The sequence below is a fragment of the Falco punctatus genome (assembly GCF_963210335.1).
Source record: "Falco punctatus genome assembly, chromosome: 9".
NCBI classification, from domain to species: domain Eukaryota; kingdom Metazoa; phylum Chordata; class Aves; order Falconiformes; family Falconidae; genus Falco; species Falco punctatus.
Window position 1 is genome coordinate 25357762 of NC_137589.1, and position 18885 is coordinate 25376646.

Genomic DNA, 18885 nt, shown 5'->3' on the forward strand with positions numbered 1-18885 from the left:
AAGAAGTGAAACACAGCCCATCATTCCAAACTCCAAGCAGATCTCATGTTTATTGCAATACTCAAGCTTAATAAACATGATGCACATGGCTCTTGCTGTATCACATCCCCTCACAACTGCTAGGTTAACCACTTTGGACTCCGAGAGAAACTTCCTTTCAGCACAGCAAGGTGAAGCAAATACGGCTGCTACAAACATAAAGGAAACTTAAGAGGTCCTGCTAGGAACCGCAGCTGAAATATCATGAACCACTTTTTCCTTAAACAACGTCTGAAGATTCCCTGAGTCTAAATTAGGAGTACAAAAGCCCAACCAAAAAAACCCCTAATTTATGGCTTATGCTTTTTTTATCTTATTTTAATTTTTTTACAAAAAAGTTTGCCTCAGTTTAAAACACACTGTTTTCTATGCCATACAGAAAAAACTTTTTATCCCGTTAGGATTAGTGACAGAAATCTGGGTTTAATCCAACCACGGCACAGAAATTATCTGGACTGACGTAACTGAGTCTGGAGATTGTTCATACATCTATGTTTGGCATGGAACTTTTGTGCAATTCAGAGAAGCCAAAGCCCTCTGCGTAGTGAATGGAAACAGCAAGGCACCTGTACCACAGACAATTACAGCTCCAAAGTCAGACTCCTGAAGCAGCTGTGAATCCTTTCCCCATTAAATGGGGACTTAGTCCCATTTTGAAGTGGAAACTGAGACAAATGGAAACTGCTGTTAATACTGCCAGGCTCCACCAGGTTGTTGTACGGTTCCTGACCATAATGGTGGCAAACACCATATAAGCAGTTAAGAAGTAAACACATCTTCAAAGCAGCAGATGATTAAGGGAAAAGAATTAATGCTTTGGCTCTTCCCTTGCCAGTAGTATACCGGGGGAGCTTGTTTTCTAGTAGTCAGTGCAAAGAAAACAAACCATGAGTACATTACCATCATTCTCCTTGAAAGTCACAACCTATTGACAAAGCTAACCAAAAGTGGTATTTCTTCTAACTGCTTCTCTTGTTCCAGGAATCTGCAAGCGTACACAAGGATCCTTATCCATAGCTGGTAATGTGAAACATGAAAGGCTTCAGGGACACCATTAAATCAAGAAAAGTGCAGCAATAAATCAGTCCCAAACCAAGAGATTTCAGCTGACAGTGGTGATCTTCTCTGGCTTCATTACAGTTCTTCTGGGCAATAATAAAATAGTAATCTGATGTAGCTAGCTTGTATGTGATGGCTAAAATAATAATGCAGCAAAAAGCCACCAAGTGCTTTTTAAAAGTACCAGCACCAAATGGGTCACTGCAATACAAGGAGTACTTCTGAAAAGTATTCAGAAATGGCAACATACTGAGAGATGGCAGTGTTTTATGCACAATGAAATACTTTTCATTTTAATTGTCAAGCACATGAGCTGCTGAATGGACTAACTTGTCTTTCAGACATGTCACTAAATTTATATATGCACATGACATACTCCTTTTGTGCACAGTCACACTGCTTTTTTTTTTTTTTTTTTTTTTTTTTGAGTACCATGCCACTGTGTGCAAAATCAGCAGGATACAGTGAGTATTTCTGCAGCAGAGAGAAATAATACTGAGAAAAACAACCAAATACAAATCCAATTCAGTAGTTGTTGCTGGCATTTAAAAAATGCATCATAAATAAGCAATGTAGCATTATTGTTCCAAAAAGACAAGTTTCTGGTGAACTAATACTCTGAAATACCATGTCAGTTTAGAGGTACTTCCTAATCATGTTAATTATTTCATTATACATGCGGTAAGGTGCATCAAGGCCCCAGATGAAATCCAAATGTTCCCATTCTGGAATGCTTTTGTAGTAAACCAAGTTTGCGATCTGAGTGAGCAGCATAGCAACATCCTTTGGGTCTGCCAGCCAGTCCTGTCCACCAGTCCACACTGCAGTTGGTACAGTCATCTCTTTCACTTTGTAGAAAGGGGGAGCAGACTAAGGAGGGGGGAAGTAGAAACAAAAGCATTAGAAAGAAGTCTTCAGTGTGATACCACACTGCAGCGTAACATACTAGCAAATGCAAAAAGAATGTGTCAAATTACCATTTTCCCTTCCTCTCTTGGGCAGCTAGAGATGGAGACCTGACTCAACAGAAAATCTACCTCCAAGAGTCCAGCAGTATTATAGCACACATGGCAGTAAAGGTGTGGTTTGAGTTTACAAGACAGCAGAGTAGCAGAAGCCCCAGAGAATGCATCACATTCAAGTTATTTCTGAACCCTAATCAAATGCTAAAAGTACGATACTGCAATACTTTGCAGTCACCAAAGTGACATAAGGCAAAATGTTATTAGTATTGCACACAGCAATTTAGAAACAAACATGTGGGGAGACTAAACAAGCTGAAGATAAGCAATACACATGAATTGACAGTCTATGCCTCATTATGAGCAGTGCAGTGGGATCTCATGATCTAGGCAGGCAGGACCCCCCTCAAGAAACAGTGTGCCACCACAACTTCATATCCAAGCACGGGCTCCATACTGACTTAGGATTACCTTACAGCTCAATAACCCTGTCTTTTTTTTTTTTTTTTTTTCCCCCCCCCTCCAGAAAAGACAGATCTCCAGTCTGGTTACCGGGTAACACTAGTGGCTCTCCAGCATGCAGCATAAACACAGCACCCAGAGAAGTGCCCAAGGACTCTTTTTGTGGCGCTCAAGAATTTTAACATATCCATAAAAGACGTCTACCTGATTGTAGTGAGCCATATTTGCAGCTTTGCTTCCCCAGTCATAAGCTTTGAGTTCCCCAGTCTTCACAGCCTAGAAATAACAAATATTCACACATACAAAGAACTACACTACTTCCATTGTAGGCATACGAAAAAAAAAGTGTAAGTCATCTGGAGAACTGGCAAAGGAAACTGACACAGGAAGAGTGAAATACCAAGTATTAACAATGACAAGTGTCACTGCTTTGTTGAGTATCACAGGGGTGGGAAACATTTACCTTTCAATACCATTAGACTTTGCCCCTCAAGATTTCACACTCTTTCATAGCAATGGCAGGAAAGATTAAAGAAAACAGTTCAGTGTACCCAAAGCAAAGATGTGGCAGTTCCACGGTTACTTCTGAAATATTTACCTTGTTGTCTAAACGTATATGAATACAGCATGGAGCTTTCTTAGAAAGTCTAATCTGTGTATGATTTACCACCTATTTTTTTCAGAAACTAAATTCTATATTAACAGGGATCTGGGGGCAGGAGAAGGAAGTCTTCACAAATCTCTTTGTGAGCCCACACTTAGACAGCTATGTACAGGAAATTGGATTGTTTCTGAATTGCGACCAAGTCCAGCTACAAGATCACAAGTAGCACTGACCGCTGCCTCCCTGGCAAACGTCTTCTCTTATTTGTCAGCATGCTGAGCAAGTTTCAGGCACAACAGCATCACAGACATGAAACTGTGCCTTGAGGTGAAATTCAAAGTATACTAATAAAATATGAAAATAAGTCCAACAGAATAGAACAGGACAGAAAGCCTGCTGCTTTTCACTGGTTAAAAATATAACTTGTAATCAAAACAGGGTTTGCTGAAAGGGAGCAAATACTTGTTACAGCATCTCTCTAAATTAAGTTATTCTGTTGTATTATTTGTTGGCATGAAGTACACAGTTAGCGTATCTTCAGAGAAACAGGGGAGGAATTGAGCCACCATAAGCCACTATTACCAAAGCAGCTGCAGTGAATAGCTGCCATTCTGATAATTGGCAGCTCTGGAATTTCACTTGGGCTATGCTGCATGTATATTTTGGCATTTTATTCCATTTAAATATCAAAGGCATCAATATTCTACAAACAAGTGAGAGTCATGGAGATTTTAGATTCTGGAAACTCTACCTGGCTCCAGTGGATCATGTTTTGTACAGATGTCCCCGCAGGGCAGTGTGTTGAATACACATCCACTCGGCTCTGCAACAAGATAATTAACATGGTTTACTCCTCACAGTGCAGCAGTTCTACCCGTTATTGCTTCTTGAACAACTAACAAAATTTTCCATTCTACTTAAAACCGTTATAAACAAAAGTTAACTGGAGCCATACATACAGATGAGGTAAAAGTTTCAAATGTTTAAATTACAATTAACCACAGAACTTCACAGATGAACTTTAAAAATAATGATGCTACCCCTTATGAATACATAAAAAATGCTTAATATATTTTTGAAGTGCTAGTATTGTAAGAATTGGAAGCACATTAACTAAGATTTAGACGGACCTCCACAGAAACCTTGCATTATTCTACATCTAAACTAGTAGCTGTCAGTCTAAAGATCCAGAACTTCACACACTTTGAGTTCAGAAGTACAAAATACCCAGGGGGAACTTAAATCCTGGCAGAAAAAAAAGATATTAAACCCATGAAAATTGTAAGTGCTGGTCAAGAAAACATAAAACCCCTGCACTTTCACCTTGATACAAAGTAAAAAGGCACACATTTGTACACAGAATAGTGACAAAAAAATAATGCTAATCCTATCTCACTGCAATAAAAAATTCTCAACCTTCATCCACCTGCGTGTAAACAGATATCACCTTCTCGTTATCACAGGATGTCAGCAACACTTTTAAGAAGCATTATGAAAAAAGGCGGTCTCACGCCAGCTGCTGTTAACTAGCTTTTAGATACTAAGTACTATGAAGAAGTCTTTTGGAACTCAGACCATAGGTGAAGCCATCAGCAGGGTCAGAAATTGGTCCCAGAGAAAATAATTGCACACATCCATCAAAAGACCAGAACACTTCAACAGTGCTCTTGAAAAAGGTTGAAAACTGTATCTTTATTCCTCACTTCCTTGCAAAAGGAATTAAATACTTTCACCATCATATTAATTCACTTCCCCAACAGATCTAAAATAACGTATTTTAGCTTTCCGGTAACATTTTACAACATTATTCTACGCATCCCAACTGGGCAATTAATCTATACCAAAGAAAGATAATCATCCAAACTCAGTATGGCGAAAGCAGCATTAGTTTTCTAATTACATGTAAAGGACAATCAGTACAGTGATATGCAGCCAATACTAGGTTAGAGTTCATAACTTAGCTATTAGAAGACACTAGAACACACCATATTCAAGTTTCTCTCATTAAAACCACACAGAAGAAAGAACAGGTTGCCGCAAAGGTCATCGAGTATTCTGTGGGTACAAACATGGGTAGCAAGCCACTTCAGCAAAAAATTCTGAGGGAGAAATTGTTTCTTTCCAAACATGTCCTACAAAATAACAAACACATAGGACAAACATGTAATTGTACAGAATTACCTGGATTTACATTTTATACTACAGCATTCTTGAGGCTATTATTTCCATTTGCACTGGTGGCAAATATGTCATATGAAAATCATTTATCTCCGTATCAACCTTGTTTACAGCTCAAGGGGAAGACTGTTAGTGCTTCTGCTACAAATGATGCAGTCCATTAGCCCCACAAAAAGTACATGGGAACTGGGACAATCTTTCAAGAACTCCAAGCTTAACCTCAAATTCAAATAAATTTTGAATTCAGCATTTTACAGGAATACTGTACAGCTTCTTGTCATCAAAACTCGTTAAGGCTAAAATATGTTGTGTCTGTTAATATTAAATGGCTTTGTACTTGCAGCTTCCTTTCTTCAAACCATGGAGAAAAACAAGTTTCATGAGCTGTGGTCGCTACTTCCTCCTGATGGGTATTTTTAAAACAGCCAAGGATTTGAAAATGGCCCACTGAGAACTTCCTTAAAAGTGACACAGCTTTTTAAAGGTACAACTGACTCATGGGCTTGCCACTGTCATGTACTTCCGTACTCCAGTTTCTTGCATGTTATCATGAGAATCAAGTTCTTCAGCACAACATGAACAACTGCACAGGGTGTTGATCTCCTGCTAATGTCATTAGACAAAGTTCATTACATGAGGAACAGGAGACCACAATTGCTAGTATCGCTTTTACGTTAACTGCCTTTGAAGCGGAGAACTAGTAATGCCAACAGACACCCATTAAATATGTACAAGGTACATTAGAGAAGGGTTTATCTCACAGAACAAACAGCTGTGTGTGGGAATCTCCATGGGTGGTGGAAGGAAAAGTGACGGTTAAAAACCAGCAGGGTGACCACCATGTCTGACTTCAGGCACTTTATGCAGCCTGCCAGTCTGCCTACATTCCCTTTGATGTTAAAGGGGAAAGGTAAACTCCTCCAGAGGATGAATCACAGCATCTATATAAAGCTGCTGCTCTTTATCACCCTCTGAAGGATCCTCTTCCAATGCTAAATGGTTAATTGTGAAACAAATCTGTTAAAGTTCATGACAATGCAGAAGTATTCTGTATAAAGCTATCATATGACTTCTAAAACAGACCAACTATTTAATTAGTCACGCGATTTCTGTAGCTTAAATTCTAGAAACATGTACACGGAAAAAAATAATTACTACTTTAAACTGATGCAAATTGCCTTATTAGACAGCAATAAACCCAGAGAAGCCACTGCTGACCTTCCACAGCATTATTATGAAAAAACTGGCCCAGTATTCTCATCCAGTATGTTACTCACTAATCCACAGCTATTAACATTCTTTTGCTATGCTGTTTTCAACTAGAAAGGAGGACTCCTCATCTGGCTTAAAACATTTACACTCAAATACAAACCTTGAGTAGCAGGTCAGGAAACACTCCCAGTTTTACCAGAGGGCTAGTGGCAAACTTGACTGTAGCTACTGGTGCCAAGGCAAAGAACATTTTGATTTTCTTAGCCAGCTGTGGCAAAGTTGAAAAAGCAATGAAAGCTGTAAACAATATGAGAATAATTAACCACCTCACTGACACAAGTTAGATGAGAATTTTACCTAGCAGTGATTCTATACAATCTAAGAGAAAGTGTGCAAAAGTATTTTTACATTAATAGTTTGTTGTATCTAGGATCAGTTTAGATTTGTAAACTGATCTAGTTACTACAGAACACCAATTAAATGTGGCAAGTCAGAAGGATTGTTTTCTTCTGAAAAACAAGTTCAAGGTAACTAACCCAACACTCTTCTAGCTCTTTCTATTTGCAGCTCTAAAAGCACCTGAGCCAGGCCCTGCATAAGCAAAATATTCTGGAGATGGGAATCTTTATTCTACATGTCTGATAATTCTAATTATGCATAGCTCATCAATTTATTGTAATAGGAACTGTACTGCTGGCTAACTGACCAATTTTCATTTCAACAGCTTCCCAATTTATGTAAATACAGAAAGGTTAAGTCTTTTCATTTTAATGTTGATTAGTATTTCATGAAGCAGCTAAAAAAACAGAAGTAGTAGATTTCAAAAGCCCTGTTTTTTCATCATTAAGCCACCTATGTGGAACTTGATACCATTTCAAACACAATATATTCTAACAAATGCATCTCTTCACATACCCATTGTGGTGCCCTGTGAATGGCCAATGTAAAATACTTGTTCCTGGCCAGTCTTCTTCAAAATAAAGTCCACTGAGGCTGGAATGTCATACTTGGCCATTTCATCAAAGCTACAAAGCAAAGAGGAAGAAGTCAGTTGTTTTCTGTAAAGTCAGTAATTTATCATTGTGGAACAGCTGCACAGAGCTTTACTGTGCTGCAGAGCAGTTGTTTGGACATAAAGAAAAGCTTCCTTTGGATGAAGCGGAACACTGGTGATTGACTCTTCACATCAAGCACCAGTGAAAGCAATTAACATTCTACTGACCACCTACGAGGGCTGTCTCAGGACACTAAACTGACCATAAAACTCCCCTTTACTGTCCCTACAGATGTGACAGTACATGCAACCAGGAAAAAAAATATCTTGTACTTTCACAACATGACTGAACTGAGAAGACAGGCAAAGAGAGGAAGAGCAGCCTGCTTGCAAACAGCATGTCTAGTTTCTCTAGCAAGATGAGGATACCTGAAAACCCAGAATTCTTCTTGCTTCACTGTGAAGTGTGTATGTTTCCTGGACCATGTGTTCCCTCTGCTGTTTCCCAACCATACATCATACCCAGCGTCCGCCAGCATAAAGCCCAGGCTGTTGTAATCCAAGTTTGTGATCCAATTGCTGGCATCTGCAAGCAAACCATGCTGCAGAAACACAGCAGGCCTTGGACCTGAAAAATAAAGCATTTACTCTATATTCCTGTTCATCTGGAATTGAATGCCTAAGAAGAATTCAAGTGAGTTATTCAAAGTACAAATCTAAAGCAGGCTTTCAATATCTAATCTACTTGATTTAATATACTATATAAATTGCTAATCTTAGCACAGTGCCATTAAATCTCGTGTTTTCACAAAAAGCTACTTTTTATCATTAAGAATTTTAAACTAGCATCTTGTTAGTTTCCTAACTACAGCAAAAGACTCCTCGAAGCTCAAAACAGACAGCAAATGTACAATAAGCAACCACAAGAAAAGCAAAAGCTACAAGAAAAAATACAGGTAGCCCTTACAACTGGTTCTAGCTCATAAATACTCAGCAAAGTGGCCCCAACACAGAGACAGCTGAACTACTTATGCCCCTAAGCCTGGGGAAGGCATTCCCAAATATGTGCTACTGAGATCTTTGTTTTACGGTTAAGACAATGCCAAACTAGGGTGCAGAGCTGTGGAAATCTCTGCAACTGGTACTGACATTGTCTGTATGCGACTCCTTTCCATTACCAAAGCTCTAGCAGCAGGACACGAAGAGCAGTAGCCAACAAGGCTAACTATGTTTTAAAGGACCTTCTCCCCCTGACTTAAGTAATTAAAAGAATCAGAGACAAGACCCAGCTGGAATTGAGGAAGGCTCTCACCTGACTTCCCCATCCTGAAAAGGGCAATGACACCTTTATGTCAAATACAGATTAAAAAAAATTTGAAGATTTCTGCTTCTACAAAAAGAAAGTAAATTAACATACAATCCTTTAGGAGGAACAGGACCTTCAGAAAATCCAAAGATCTGTCTCTGGACCTTGCAGTAGCACAGGTGTTTTGGTTTTTTTCCTGCTTTAATAACTGAAATCCGATAACATGGTAACTTTAGCTCACTGCCAGAGATTACTCAGGAATTTACCTCCTCCAATGACACATCATTCTACCACAACACTAACTCACGCAATACTTCCTCCATTGATAATTTAGACTTGGATCGTTCAGCAAAACAGCCCAAATACAACTGTTTCAGTCACCTACACCCTCCATTCCAGGGCATGTCCATAAATGTTGGCTGAGTTCCAAAATCCAAATTAGCAATATTCCTCCCTGCTGGCAACCTTTATACCTGTGACAAGGAACCTTTCCAGTGCCTGCTTTTTCCATTTTTTTGAAAAAACTCACGTGGCATACTGTCCCTGCAACCAGAGCAAATCTCCAGCAGTGCCAAATTGGCATTGGAGACAGTACAGTTCAACACATCTGATTGCTCTGCTGCAATAATACTTCATTGTCTTATAAACAGAGTGCAGGATTTTCAAGCCTAACATTAAATTCCTTTTCAGTAGTGTTCACTTTTAGTTTAGTTTTTAGCCTTCCCTTTTACTAAACTCAGACCAACCAACTTCTCATTTTTTGAAGAACAGGCTCTCCTCAAGCTGCTACTTGCATGTTTCATAATGTAGGAAGGGGATAACTGCTTTAATGCTTTCTCTTCTCCCATTAGCCTCCGATTTCTGCCAGTTCCTTCTTCACCTTCCCAAGCAGTCACCAGATCTGCACATGGACTGCACAATCATATGACAAACTGACTTGGACAATAATAACTGTGTCACATCTGATCCCCAAAACCCCAGAAGGGGAATACGAAAGGTAGGTCCTTAAACTACCCTTTAAGTTATAGGACAGTTTGTTCTTCTCACTGCACCCCCAAGAAGATGAAGATGGACTTATTTCCATGCCCTTCTTACCCATGCTATGCTGTTGCTTTAGATTTTTAGTTAATACTAAAACCAAAAATCATTGATGTTTTGCTTTTAGGTTCTCCAGACATTCCCCCTTCCCCCCCCCCTTTTTTTTTTCTTAGCTGAAGAACTGTAGGTTTTGTTCCAAAACATCATGTGATACATAATTACAAGGGATCCTATTCACTTTATGCAGGTATTGCAAAAGAAGAATTATGGCATATATACGCTAAGTCAGCAGTAACACATCATTGGTATCTTTCTGAGAAAAGATACCAAGTCTATAAAGACTTAAGATCAACATGAACTTTGAAATCTTCATTCTTCTAGGAGATCATACTCGCCCAAATGTGCTCAGTAATCCTTGTTTTTAAAATTAAAGCACTTTGCAAAACATGAATTTGGGGTCGAGGGTGTAACAAGGGGAATGTGGAGAATTCCCACAGGTCAGGAAACTTGTGTTTGCTTATATCACCGATGAAGGATTCAACAAAATCAACAGGTACAAAGGCAACCTGTCTTTGTCCTGTGGGCTTCTCTGAAATTCTTACATACAAATACACCTGCCAGGTTAGACTGGCCTCGTTCGTGCCCTGATCTTTACACACCCACCCTGTAAGAGACAGCGAACAGCGCAAACATCCTAACTCACACAAAATGAACAGATAAGGTCAGGAAGACTGTTGCTTGGCCTTTGGCAGAGGAGAGGGTTTTTCCACAGGTCTTGTTCACACCCAAGGCTATAGGACAATCACTGGTTTCTTTTGAGCTCCATGTATTTAACTTTCATTCTAGTTTTTTTCCAATCCAAAAGGTTCTAAGAATATGTACAGTTTCTACGCAAACAGGCTGCTGTTGTATGCACGTGATTGCAGGATTTTTTAAGGGGTGGTGACAAGACTGATAGCAAATTCAGCTATTACTGTTCAAATAAACTGTTAATTCCATACACAGTGTCCCATTTAAGCATTCCACATTCAGTCCTCGCAAAAACCTTTGCGTATATCATTCCTTTAAGTTCAGCTTACACTCCCCCTAGCCTTCCTTTCCCCCACCTCCTCACCTGTACAGCCCCTGCATCCCTTTCGTGGTTTTATACCAGCTTTCACAGTACTTCTTACAGCTTGTAACAGTGCTCTAGCGGCATATGCCAATGCTCCTGCCAGTCCCCTATCAAATCACATCCATAAAACAACCTGGTCCGGGCTGACTGTTGTCAACTACCTGTTACACACTCTAATTTGCAATATATATTTTAAATGTATTGTACACAAGAAGTTCTGAAGGGATTTTATCTTACTATATTGTTTTACCTATTTAATCAGCTGTGTAAAATATGACGCACCAGTAGCATGCATTATTGGTCTGTCTTGTACCTTACTGCAAAGGGAGCTTCAGCGAGACTAAAATTAACAAACAAATTCTTATTTCATGTAGAAAGCAGGCAGTAACTATTTTGTGAACATTCTAGTGGGAACTCTTGTAGTTTAGTTATATTTTACCAGAAGAGGCAAGTGAACTGCCTGTACTTCTGAAAATGCTCACACATTTTTAACAAACTTAATTGTTATAAATATTCATTTTTTTAAATGGCCTTTGAAATAACTCAACAATGTTACAATCAATCTCTTTCCAAGAAACTCTATGACTTAAACTTTTAAAATGAACCCAACAAATCTCAACCTTTATTTCTGACTTCCCAGAAAATACAGGCCTCTCATTCCCTTAAAAAAAAATACATAAAAATCAAACAAGGACGGACTTGTATTAATGTCACGAAAAGGCAATGCCAGGAAACAACAGCTTTCTAACTCCTTCTCCCTTCCTTTACCCAAGTCACTCCACATATGTCTAAGCTACTTTGGCCGTAACATTCACCTAAAAAACATTCTAACTGCATAGGTCATACAGTCTTCAATCTTTTCCTGGATTATTACAGAAGCAAAAGTTGTATAAATCGAAGAGAGCTTTTTCATGACTTCCCATTTTTCCAAGCAGACATAAATCTTACCTTGACTCCTCTCACTGCCTTTTTTGCCATAAGGAATTCTGTTAATAGAAAGGATATACCCATCTTCTGTTGTCACCTCGTACTCCTCACTAGGGTATCCCCTGAAGGTAATAATTTGACTCTGAAGAAAAAAAAGAAGCCACCTTGTGAGTCAGGCTGCCAGACTCCTCAGTTCATTAACATGAGCAAAGTATTTTAGGTTCCTTCCAAATACCGCCATGTGAAATTAAAGGATGTGGTAGGAATGTGCCATACCATCTGCCCGTCTGATGCAGACAGGTTTTCTTATGAGACCTACCCCAGTACAGAGTCAGGAACTAGCCAGAGCACAAACCTTACCTAGGAAAATGGGAAGGCTCCCTAGCCTGTCCCCATCCGCTGTCATATTAGTTACTCACATGCTGCTTACATTGAGAAAGAAAGGAGACTGAAGTGCTGAAAAGGAGATTATGATAATAGGGCAAAACACCAAGATGTGGATTTGGCAGGCAAACATTGAAACTGTCTGCTCTTGAGAAAAGCAGTATCTTCTAACAAACAAGTGAGGACAGCAAAAATCCACTGGCACCACAGCGGCACACAGAAGAGAAGGAAAGAAGAGTTAATCTCTCCCGAAGGGAAAGTCTTCTTTGAAAAGATTTCAGGTTTATACCTGAACCTTATGCTAAATTCTCTGTTATACAGAGGACACAAGCATGTTCAGACAACAAATGAATCACAAACACAGAAGCTTTAAAACGCTAAGGTCACACTCTTCACATGTGCAAGCTGCTAATGCTGCTACCTCAGCTTGTAGTTTCACGTGCCAATTCTTAGTCACTCCTCTCAAACTTACGTCTGTTGCAGACCTTTTAAATGACTTTCCTGCCAAGCCAAACAAGAAAATAATAAGAAAAACCCTGTACTTGCTTAGTACTATGATTTCATGAATGGGTTTATCTCCCATCTCTTGCATCTTACGTTATTTTCATTTGATACATCTCCATTAAGGCAGAGAACTTGCCATTTAATTGGGTTTATGACACCAGCCATGCCCTGAGAAAAATGTAAGCAATGCAAGATGTGGTCAGAGTTCTACTCTTAGGCTGCTGGGCAAGGATGAGAAGAAGCGTTTAATTAGACATGCTATTTCTTTTTAATATATCCTTAACCATTCATAGTGACATTAACATTCCAAAATTATTTTAAGGCTAAATTCCAATCAAATGCTGTTAGTCTCAGACTAAATGACCATTTTCAGTCCTCAAAACGGTATTTAGATGATACTGACAACCCAAGCACTTCTTTTACTCATGGACCTTAAGCACTTCTAGCTAAAAGTATGTAATCGTGTGCCTGAGAAAACAGCAGTTTATACCGGGCAGAGGAATGAGCAGCTACTACCAGTTACAAACAGCCAATGGTTTCTGGACTTGGCTGTTGCAGCAGAAGTGTAAAGCTGAGAGAGTCAATGCCAAATGGGCAGGAAGGCAGCGGCGAAGAACGGGGGTGCGCGGTGCCAGCGCGCCTCATGAACATGCCCCTGTCCGGCAGCCAAGAAAGCCGGCGTCCCGGCTGGAGCGGGGAACGCGGGTCTGGAGCAGAAATACGCGAGAGAAAGATGAACAACAGGGGACCGCAGAGAGCCTGGAAGGGAAACACGACGTACGCGAGCAGCGGGGCTAAACAGCAGCCGGCTGACCGCTGCCCAGCGCCGGGGCGCCCGGCACCGCCCGGCCCAGCCGTCCGGCTCCGTTCCCCGCCCGGCTCCGCTCCGCTCCCCGCCCGCCGCAGCCGGTGGCCAGGCTGGGGCACGGTCCCGCCCCGCCGCACCACACCACTCACGATGTTCATGTTCGTTTCGGGGTCCACGTTCCTCCTCCCTCTGACGGGCGCGCCCGGCGCGGCGAAGCTCAGCAGCAGGAACACGGCGACCACCAGGCCCCGCATCCTGGCGCTGCGGGACGGCTCCCGCAAAGCGGATCGCGGCGCTGCTGCGGCAAGCGGGCCCCGCCGAGGTTTATGTGCCGCCTCCGCCGTGCGCGGCTACCGGCACGGGACCGCGTGACAGGGGCGGGGGTGGCCGCGGCCCCGTCAGCGGCGGGGAGGCAGCCGCGGGCCGGCGGCGTTGCCCAGCCCCGAGCGGCGGAGCGAGCGCGGCCGCCGCCGCTGGGCTGGGCCGGGCGCCCGGGCGTGTCCCGCACCCCTTCGCGCCTCCCCCCGCGGGCGACCGCGGCCCGGCGGAGCAGCCCGGGGCGGCACGGCCCGCCCTCGGCCGGGAGCTGCTGCGGCCGCGCCCGGGCCAGCCCGTGCCCCTGCGGTGAGCGCGGCGCGGCGGGAGGCGGGCGCTAGGCCGGCGGCGGCGCTCAGGCGATGCGGCGCGGCCTATCGGCGGCGGCAGGGCCCGCCCGGCCCACCCCACCCCGCCGGGCCCCGCGGGGGGGAGCCGGCCCGGGGGCGGTGGCCGCCCAGCCCCGCGCAGCCCGCGGCTGTGGGTCGCCGCTGCTGCCGCTCCGCGCCGCCGGCTCCCCTCGCCCGGCGGCGGCCCGGGGGTGCGCGGCCTGGAGCCGCCCGAGCCAGCGCGATTCAGCGCGGCTCTCGCAGCAGCTGTGTAGTTCTCCCCCACCCCCACCCCCCAGCGGACACCACTTGCGGAAACCTTTCGGCCCCCGGAACGGCGCCCGGCGATTTGTGCTGCCCAGCCGCCCTCGTCTTCCGCGCCCGCTGCTCATCTCCACGAAGCCCCCAGACCCCTCACGGTGCCGCCCGCGCTCCGCCCCGGCCCGGTGCCGCCGCGCCGCCCGCCGCCGCCCCCGGGAGGGCTCGCCCACCGCGGGGCAGGGGGGCAGCCTCGCCCAGCACGCCCCCCGCCGCGGGACACCACACACCGCCCCCTGCAGCGGGAGCCCCCCGCGATGCCTCCCAGCGTGCGGGACACCTGCGCCTCGGGCAGCGCCCGTCCCGCCTAGGGACTGCAGAGCCTCGTCTGCAGGCGCTGTTATTCTCAAGGTAAATAGATCGTCTCTCCATCATCTTTCAGCGCAGCCTAAATACATCAGACCTGATACAGCTGGGCTTAAGTTACATGCCGGCACACCGTTCCGGCAGGGTTATCAACACGGCTTCTTGCAAACCTGTTTCATTTTCATGCTCCGAGGCCGTGAACTGGCATTGCATTGCAGAGCCACAGTTTCCCAGAGAAGCACGTCTGTGGTCAGGGGCACATGTGGCCAGGCTTGCAAAAACTTGGACCAAATTCAGTCCTACAATATAAATACTCGTGTTACCAGGTCCGAGTCCCTAGTAATGTCCTCAGAATAACACAGAAACCAGATACAAAATACACAGTAGTAGAGCAGGAGCGTGTCAAGAACAGAAATGTTGTTGTTTATTTAGAAAGCATTAAGATTTTAACTGAAAAATCATTGAAGTTTTCATAGCATCCCCTTGTTTTGATACATGGATGCATCGCTCAGTACCAGTGACACTATGAAACCCTTTGCATTCCTGGGTCACAGTTCCTAGGGTTGTTTGGTCTTACAGAACTTGGGCGGCAAAAAACCTGCTCAGTGATTCCCTTGGGGCTTCTGTCAAATTAATTGCAGGGTACCCCTCCCCCCTAGGGGAAACCACAAGTTATAAAGTGCCACAGCTGCTGCAGTCTGACACAGTAATTGTATGATAAATGGAAACCAGCCTAAAATAGGATATTTAAAGCGATCCTGTCATTTACTATGGCATAGTTAATTTACATTATTTTAATGACGAAAACTGCATTTCAGGCAAATGTTTGGCTGGGCTAATGATACCAGGGGAGAATTCTTTGTGAGCAGGTATCCATTTCAGCTCCAATGAAATTTACAGATACAAGTTTTCTCTGTAAAATGGGTAGATATTTTTTAAACCATTCCCTATTCTTGTACGTGTACAGAACAGTCAAGCAAACAAAGTCTTTGTATTAAATATGAATGCAGTTGTTGTTTCCAGCCCACTTCTGGACAAGTGTTTTCCAAAAGCTCTTGCATTTGCTGCTGTGCAATGCAGCTCCCCCTGACACCGGCCAGCCCGGCTGCAGCTTTCCCTGAAGTGAAAGTAGCAGGGCTATAGAAGTGTTTCTGAATTTCCCTGCTCTGTGCCCAGTGAGTTACAAGATGGCTGCAAAAAGGCATTGCATAACCATTCTTTTCACTTACTCTATTTTAAGCACTTCCCTGCACTTATTTTAGTCAACAGGCATTTGCATCAAACTAAAGCATATAGATGCAACCAAATTTTTACAAATATGGGTACTAGGGCAAATTTTTGCATTCCAGAAGGAGAAGTCCTGCATTTTCCTTTATGTACCAGGCTAGGTACCAAGCAATGTACCAAGGAAAACAGGCACAGGGATAGAGGCAGAGACAAGAAACCCATAGGTACTTAGTAACATAGTAAATCATTAGTTTCCATATTTGGGTTTGGCCTTGCAGAAACCTTTTAAATATATTTTTCTACAGCTACTTGCAACTTTATTTTCCATAAAATATATCAATCTGTGTAGATACCCTAATCCTTTTGCCTTCCCAGTTCGTTGCCTCTTTTCACCACTTAGGAGATCCTTGATTGCTAGAACATTGCATGCTACTCAGAGTAGTAGCTGTATTAACCTTTGTCTTGAGCTCCCTAACATCAGCTCTAACACCCACCCACACCCAACAAAAACCACTAAAGTGAGGCACAGAGGAGGGAGAGTGTACTAAGGCTCTCCAACTTATTGCAGAAACCACAAGTTCTTGTATGTGTGACTGTTTTTAAAAGAAAGGCAAAGAGAAAGAAGGCGAAAGACAGTGTTGTGAAGAGTCACCCTGTTGGGAATTCACTCCATTGCAGGCTGAAGCCCTCTACAATGCCGGGAGCCTTCCTGGAGCGAGTGCTGCCCAGCAGCTTTGGGGTGGCCCCGGCTCCCCCCAGCATCTCGAGGCAGAGCCACGACCCCGCCAAACCCGCAGGAGCAGCAGCTTGCTCCCAGATCCAGGGCTTCACTCTGCCCTCTGCAGATGCTTCCTAGACACTTGTGAGGGTGGGCAAACAGACTGCTCATGCCACAGAAGATAAACGTTTATAAGCCAGCACCCAAAATTCTTGAAAACATACAAATTGGCAGTTAGAGATTATTTAAATTTATGAATAAAAACATGGGATACTGTTAATTCTTGTCTGTAGTTGCAGAGGTTGAACATGATGGCAGCAGCAGCAGTTCCGAGGTGATAATGAGGTTTGATATAAGTGACTTTCTGGCCTGTTAGGACAGAGTGACAACCTTGTGCATTCTCCACTAAAAGCCTCACAAAAAACGAGGAGGGGAGCTGACACTGTCATATGCCAGGAACAAGGAGAAGCCTCATGAGGAATTTTTATTATTTTGCATTTTAATGTTACTTTATTATTATTATGCAATTTTAGTTGCTCATTCCTATAAAGGGGGGTGGGAGGTGGACAGCAACGACACACCCCTCAAATCCTACAGATATTAATTATGAAAGGACATTAGAGAGTATTTAATTAAACATATTTCTTAGCAATATGCTCTCACATTTGAAAACAGAATGGAATCAAGAATGGAGAGAGGTTCTGTGATGTTACTTAAAAGGTCTTGTTTATAGGTAAAGAGGAAGCAAATCTTCTATAAATGGGTAAAGAAGATTTTTTTTGCTAGTATAATGAAAATCTTATTCTAATGCAAGAATTATCTTTAGTCTAGGTCTAATTATTACAAAACCAGAAAGAATTAAAATGAATTTAAAGCACTTTTTTACAGAAAAAGATCACAATAACAGTAATGTTATGGTTAAACTTCTTACACAGGCATGTGCGCCTGCATGGACACCTCTTAGTTTCTATTCCTTCCCCTAGAGATTGCTCCTCTGAGCATTCATATCAGTAGCTTGCAGCTGCTGAAGGGAATAACACCAACAGTCATCAGCCACTAGCATCTTTTCTTGGAACAAACACAATGCTGATGGTGGTGGTTTCTGCTTCCTCTCCCCAGCATCCACTTTGGGTCATATTTATATGTCTGCCAGCAAGCTTTTGCACCTTCCTTTTTCTTCACTGGTCTGCAGCTTCAGGTTACATCTGAATTTGCTATATATAGTGCCATTTACTTATGTTAAATAGTATTTCTTTGATCTCTTTGTTACCCCTAAAATCAATTTTATCAAGCCAGATCTGCATTTATTTTATTTTTTTTTAAAACTAAGCATCAGCGAATTGTTTATATCCACAGGTGTTGCAGTACCCAGCTCGCGCCCAACCTCTGTTAACATGTAGTCCTGTAACACTTGGTGCTAGCCACAGGCCGTGAGCCTTGCACTGAGTTTACACCATCTGGGGCCTGAAGCTTGCCAGGACTGCTCTGCCTGACCCCGTCTTGACCTGGCCGCAGCTTTGTTCTGCTCATCACAACGAGGACAGCAATTTCTTGAATTGTCTGTCTGTATCTGATTTGTTTCACTTTCATTTATCTTTGTGCAGTACAACTGCAGTTTTCTGTAGGGAGCAGAAACAAGCAGTTGTTCTTAGGTGGGATGAGGTATTTGGACTCTCTCATACAAGGGAATAGCACAGAGAAACACAGGCCTGGTACAACAGCAGAGACCTTGCGGGGTGGAGGCACGGGACAAAGGGATGCAGGCAGGGGTGATAAGGCGTTGTCTGAATGTTATGTGGGTGACGCAACACCAATAAAACACCTGAAGTATGGTGCAGAACTGTGCAAAGATGCATCAGCAGAGAGAGGAGGGGGAAATTACCCTTTCCTAGCCTATGCATGATAACCAGGTCAGCCTATACTAGCCTGAAACATTCTCCTTATCGTAGATGCCTCTGGATTCGGACAAAGTAAACGCTGAGAGCTATTAGGAGCTGTTGCCACATTTTGCACAACACAGTGTAATGCATGGCACAGAGCCAGGCTGAAAAAAGCAGCTTAGGGACTCGTAAGTTTCTATT

At 43.1% G+C, this 18885-nt stretch overlaps 2 protein-coding genes across 2 annotated transcripts; one reads left to right on the plus strand and one right to left on the minus strand.

Moving 5' to 3' along the window:
• Positions 1-31: 31 nt before the first annotated feature.
• On the minus strand, positions 32-14192 carry LIPA (lipase A, lysosomal acid type). The gene is made up of 9 exons (XM_080401726.1): positions 13741-14192; positions 11917-12037; positions 7940-8138; positions 7432-7541; positions 6677-6813; positions 5112-5258; positions 3878-3949; positions 2727-2798; positions 32-1968 (listed from the first exon to the last, which is right to left on the minus strand). Exons 1-9 carry the CDS (start codon positions 13843-13845, stop codon positions 1735-1737), a joined length of 1197 nt encoding a protein of 398 aa, XP_080257852.1. The 5' UTR covers positions 13846-14192; the 3' UTR covers positions 32-1734.
• On the plus strand, positions 13918-18831 carry LOC308069928 (uncharacterized protein; the record flags this gene model as incomplete). The annotated part of the gene is made up of 3 exons (XM_080403081.1): positions 13918-13935; positions 13967-14904; positions 18754-18831. 3 exons carry the CDS (start codon positions 13918-13920, stop codon positions 18776-18778), a joined length of 981 nt encoding a protein of 326 aa, XP_080259207.1. The 3' UTR covers positions 18779-18831.
• Positions 18832-18885: the final 54 nt, after the last annotated feature.

Coding starts and splice junctions, on each gene's coding strand:
- LIPA (XM_080401726.1), bottom strand. CDS start 13,845: ATGCGGGGCCTGGTGGTCGCCGTGTTCCTGCTGCTGAGCTTCGCCGCG. Junction 5,259..6,676: donor TTCCTGACCTGCTACTCAAG/GTTTGTATTTGA, acceptor GTTATTTTGTAG/GACATGTTTGGAAAGAAACA. Junction 3,950..5,111: donor ATGAGAGAAACTTGAATATG/GTGTGTTCTAGT, acceptor ATCTTGTTGCAG/AGCCGAGTGGATGTGTATTC.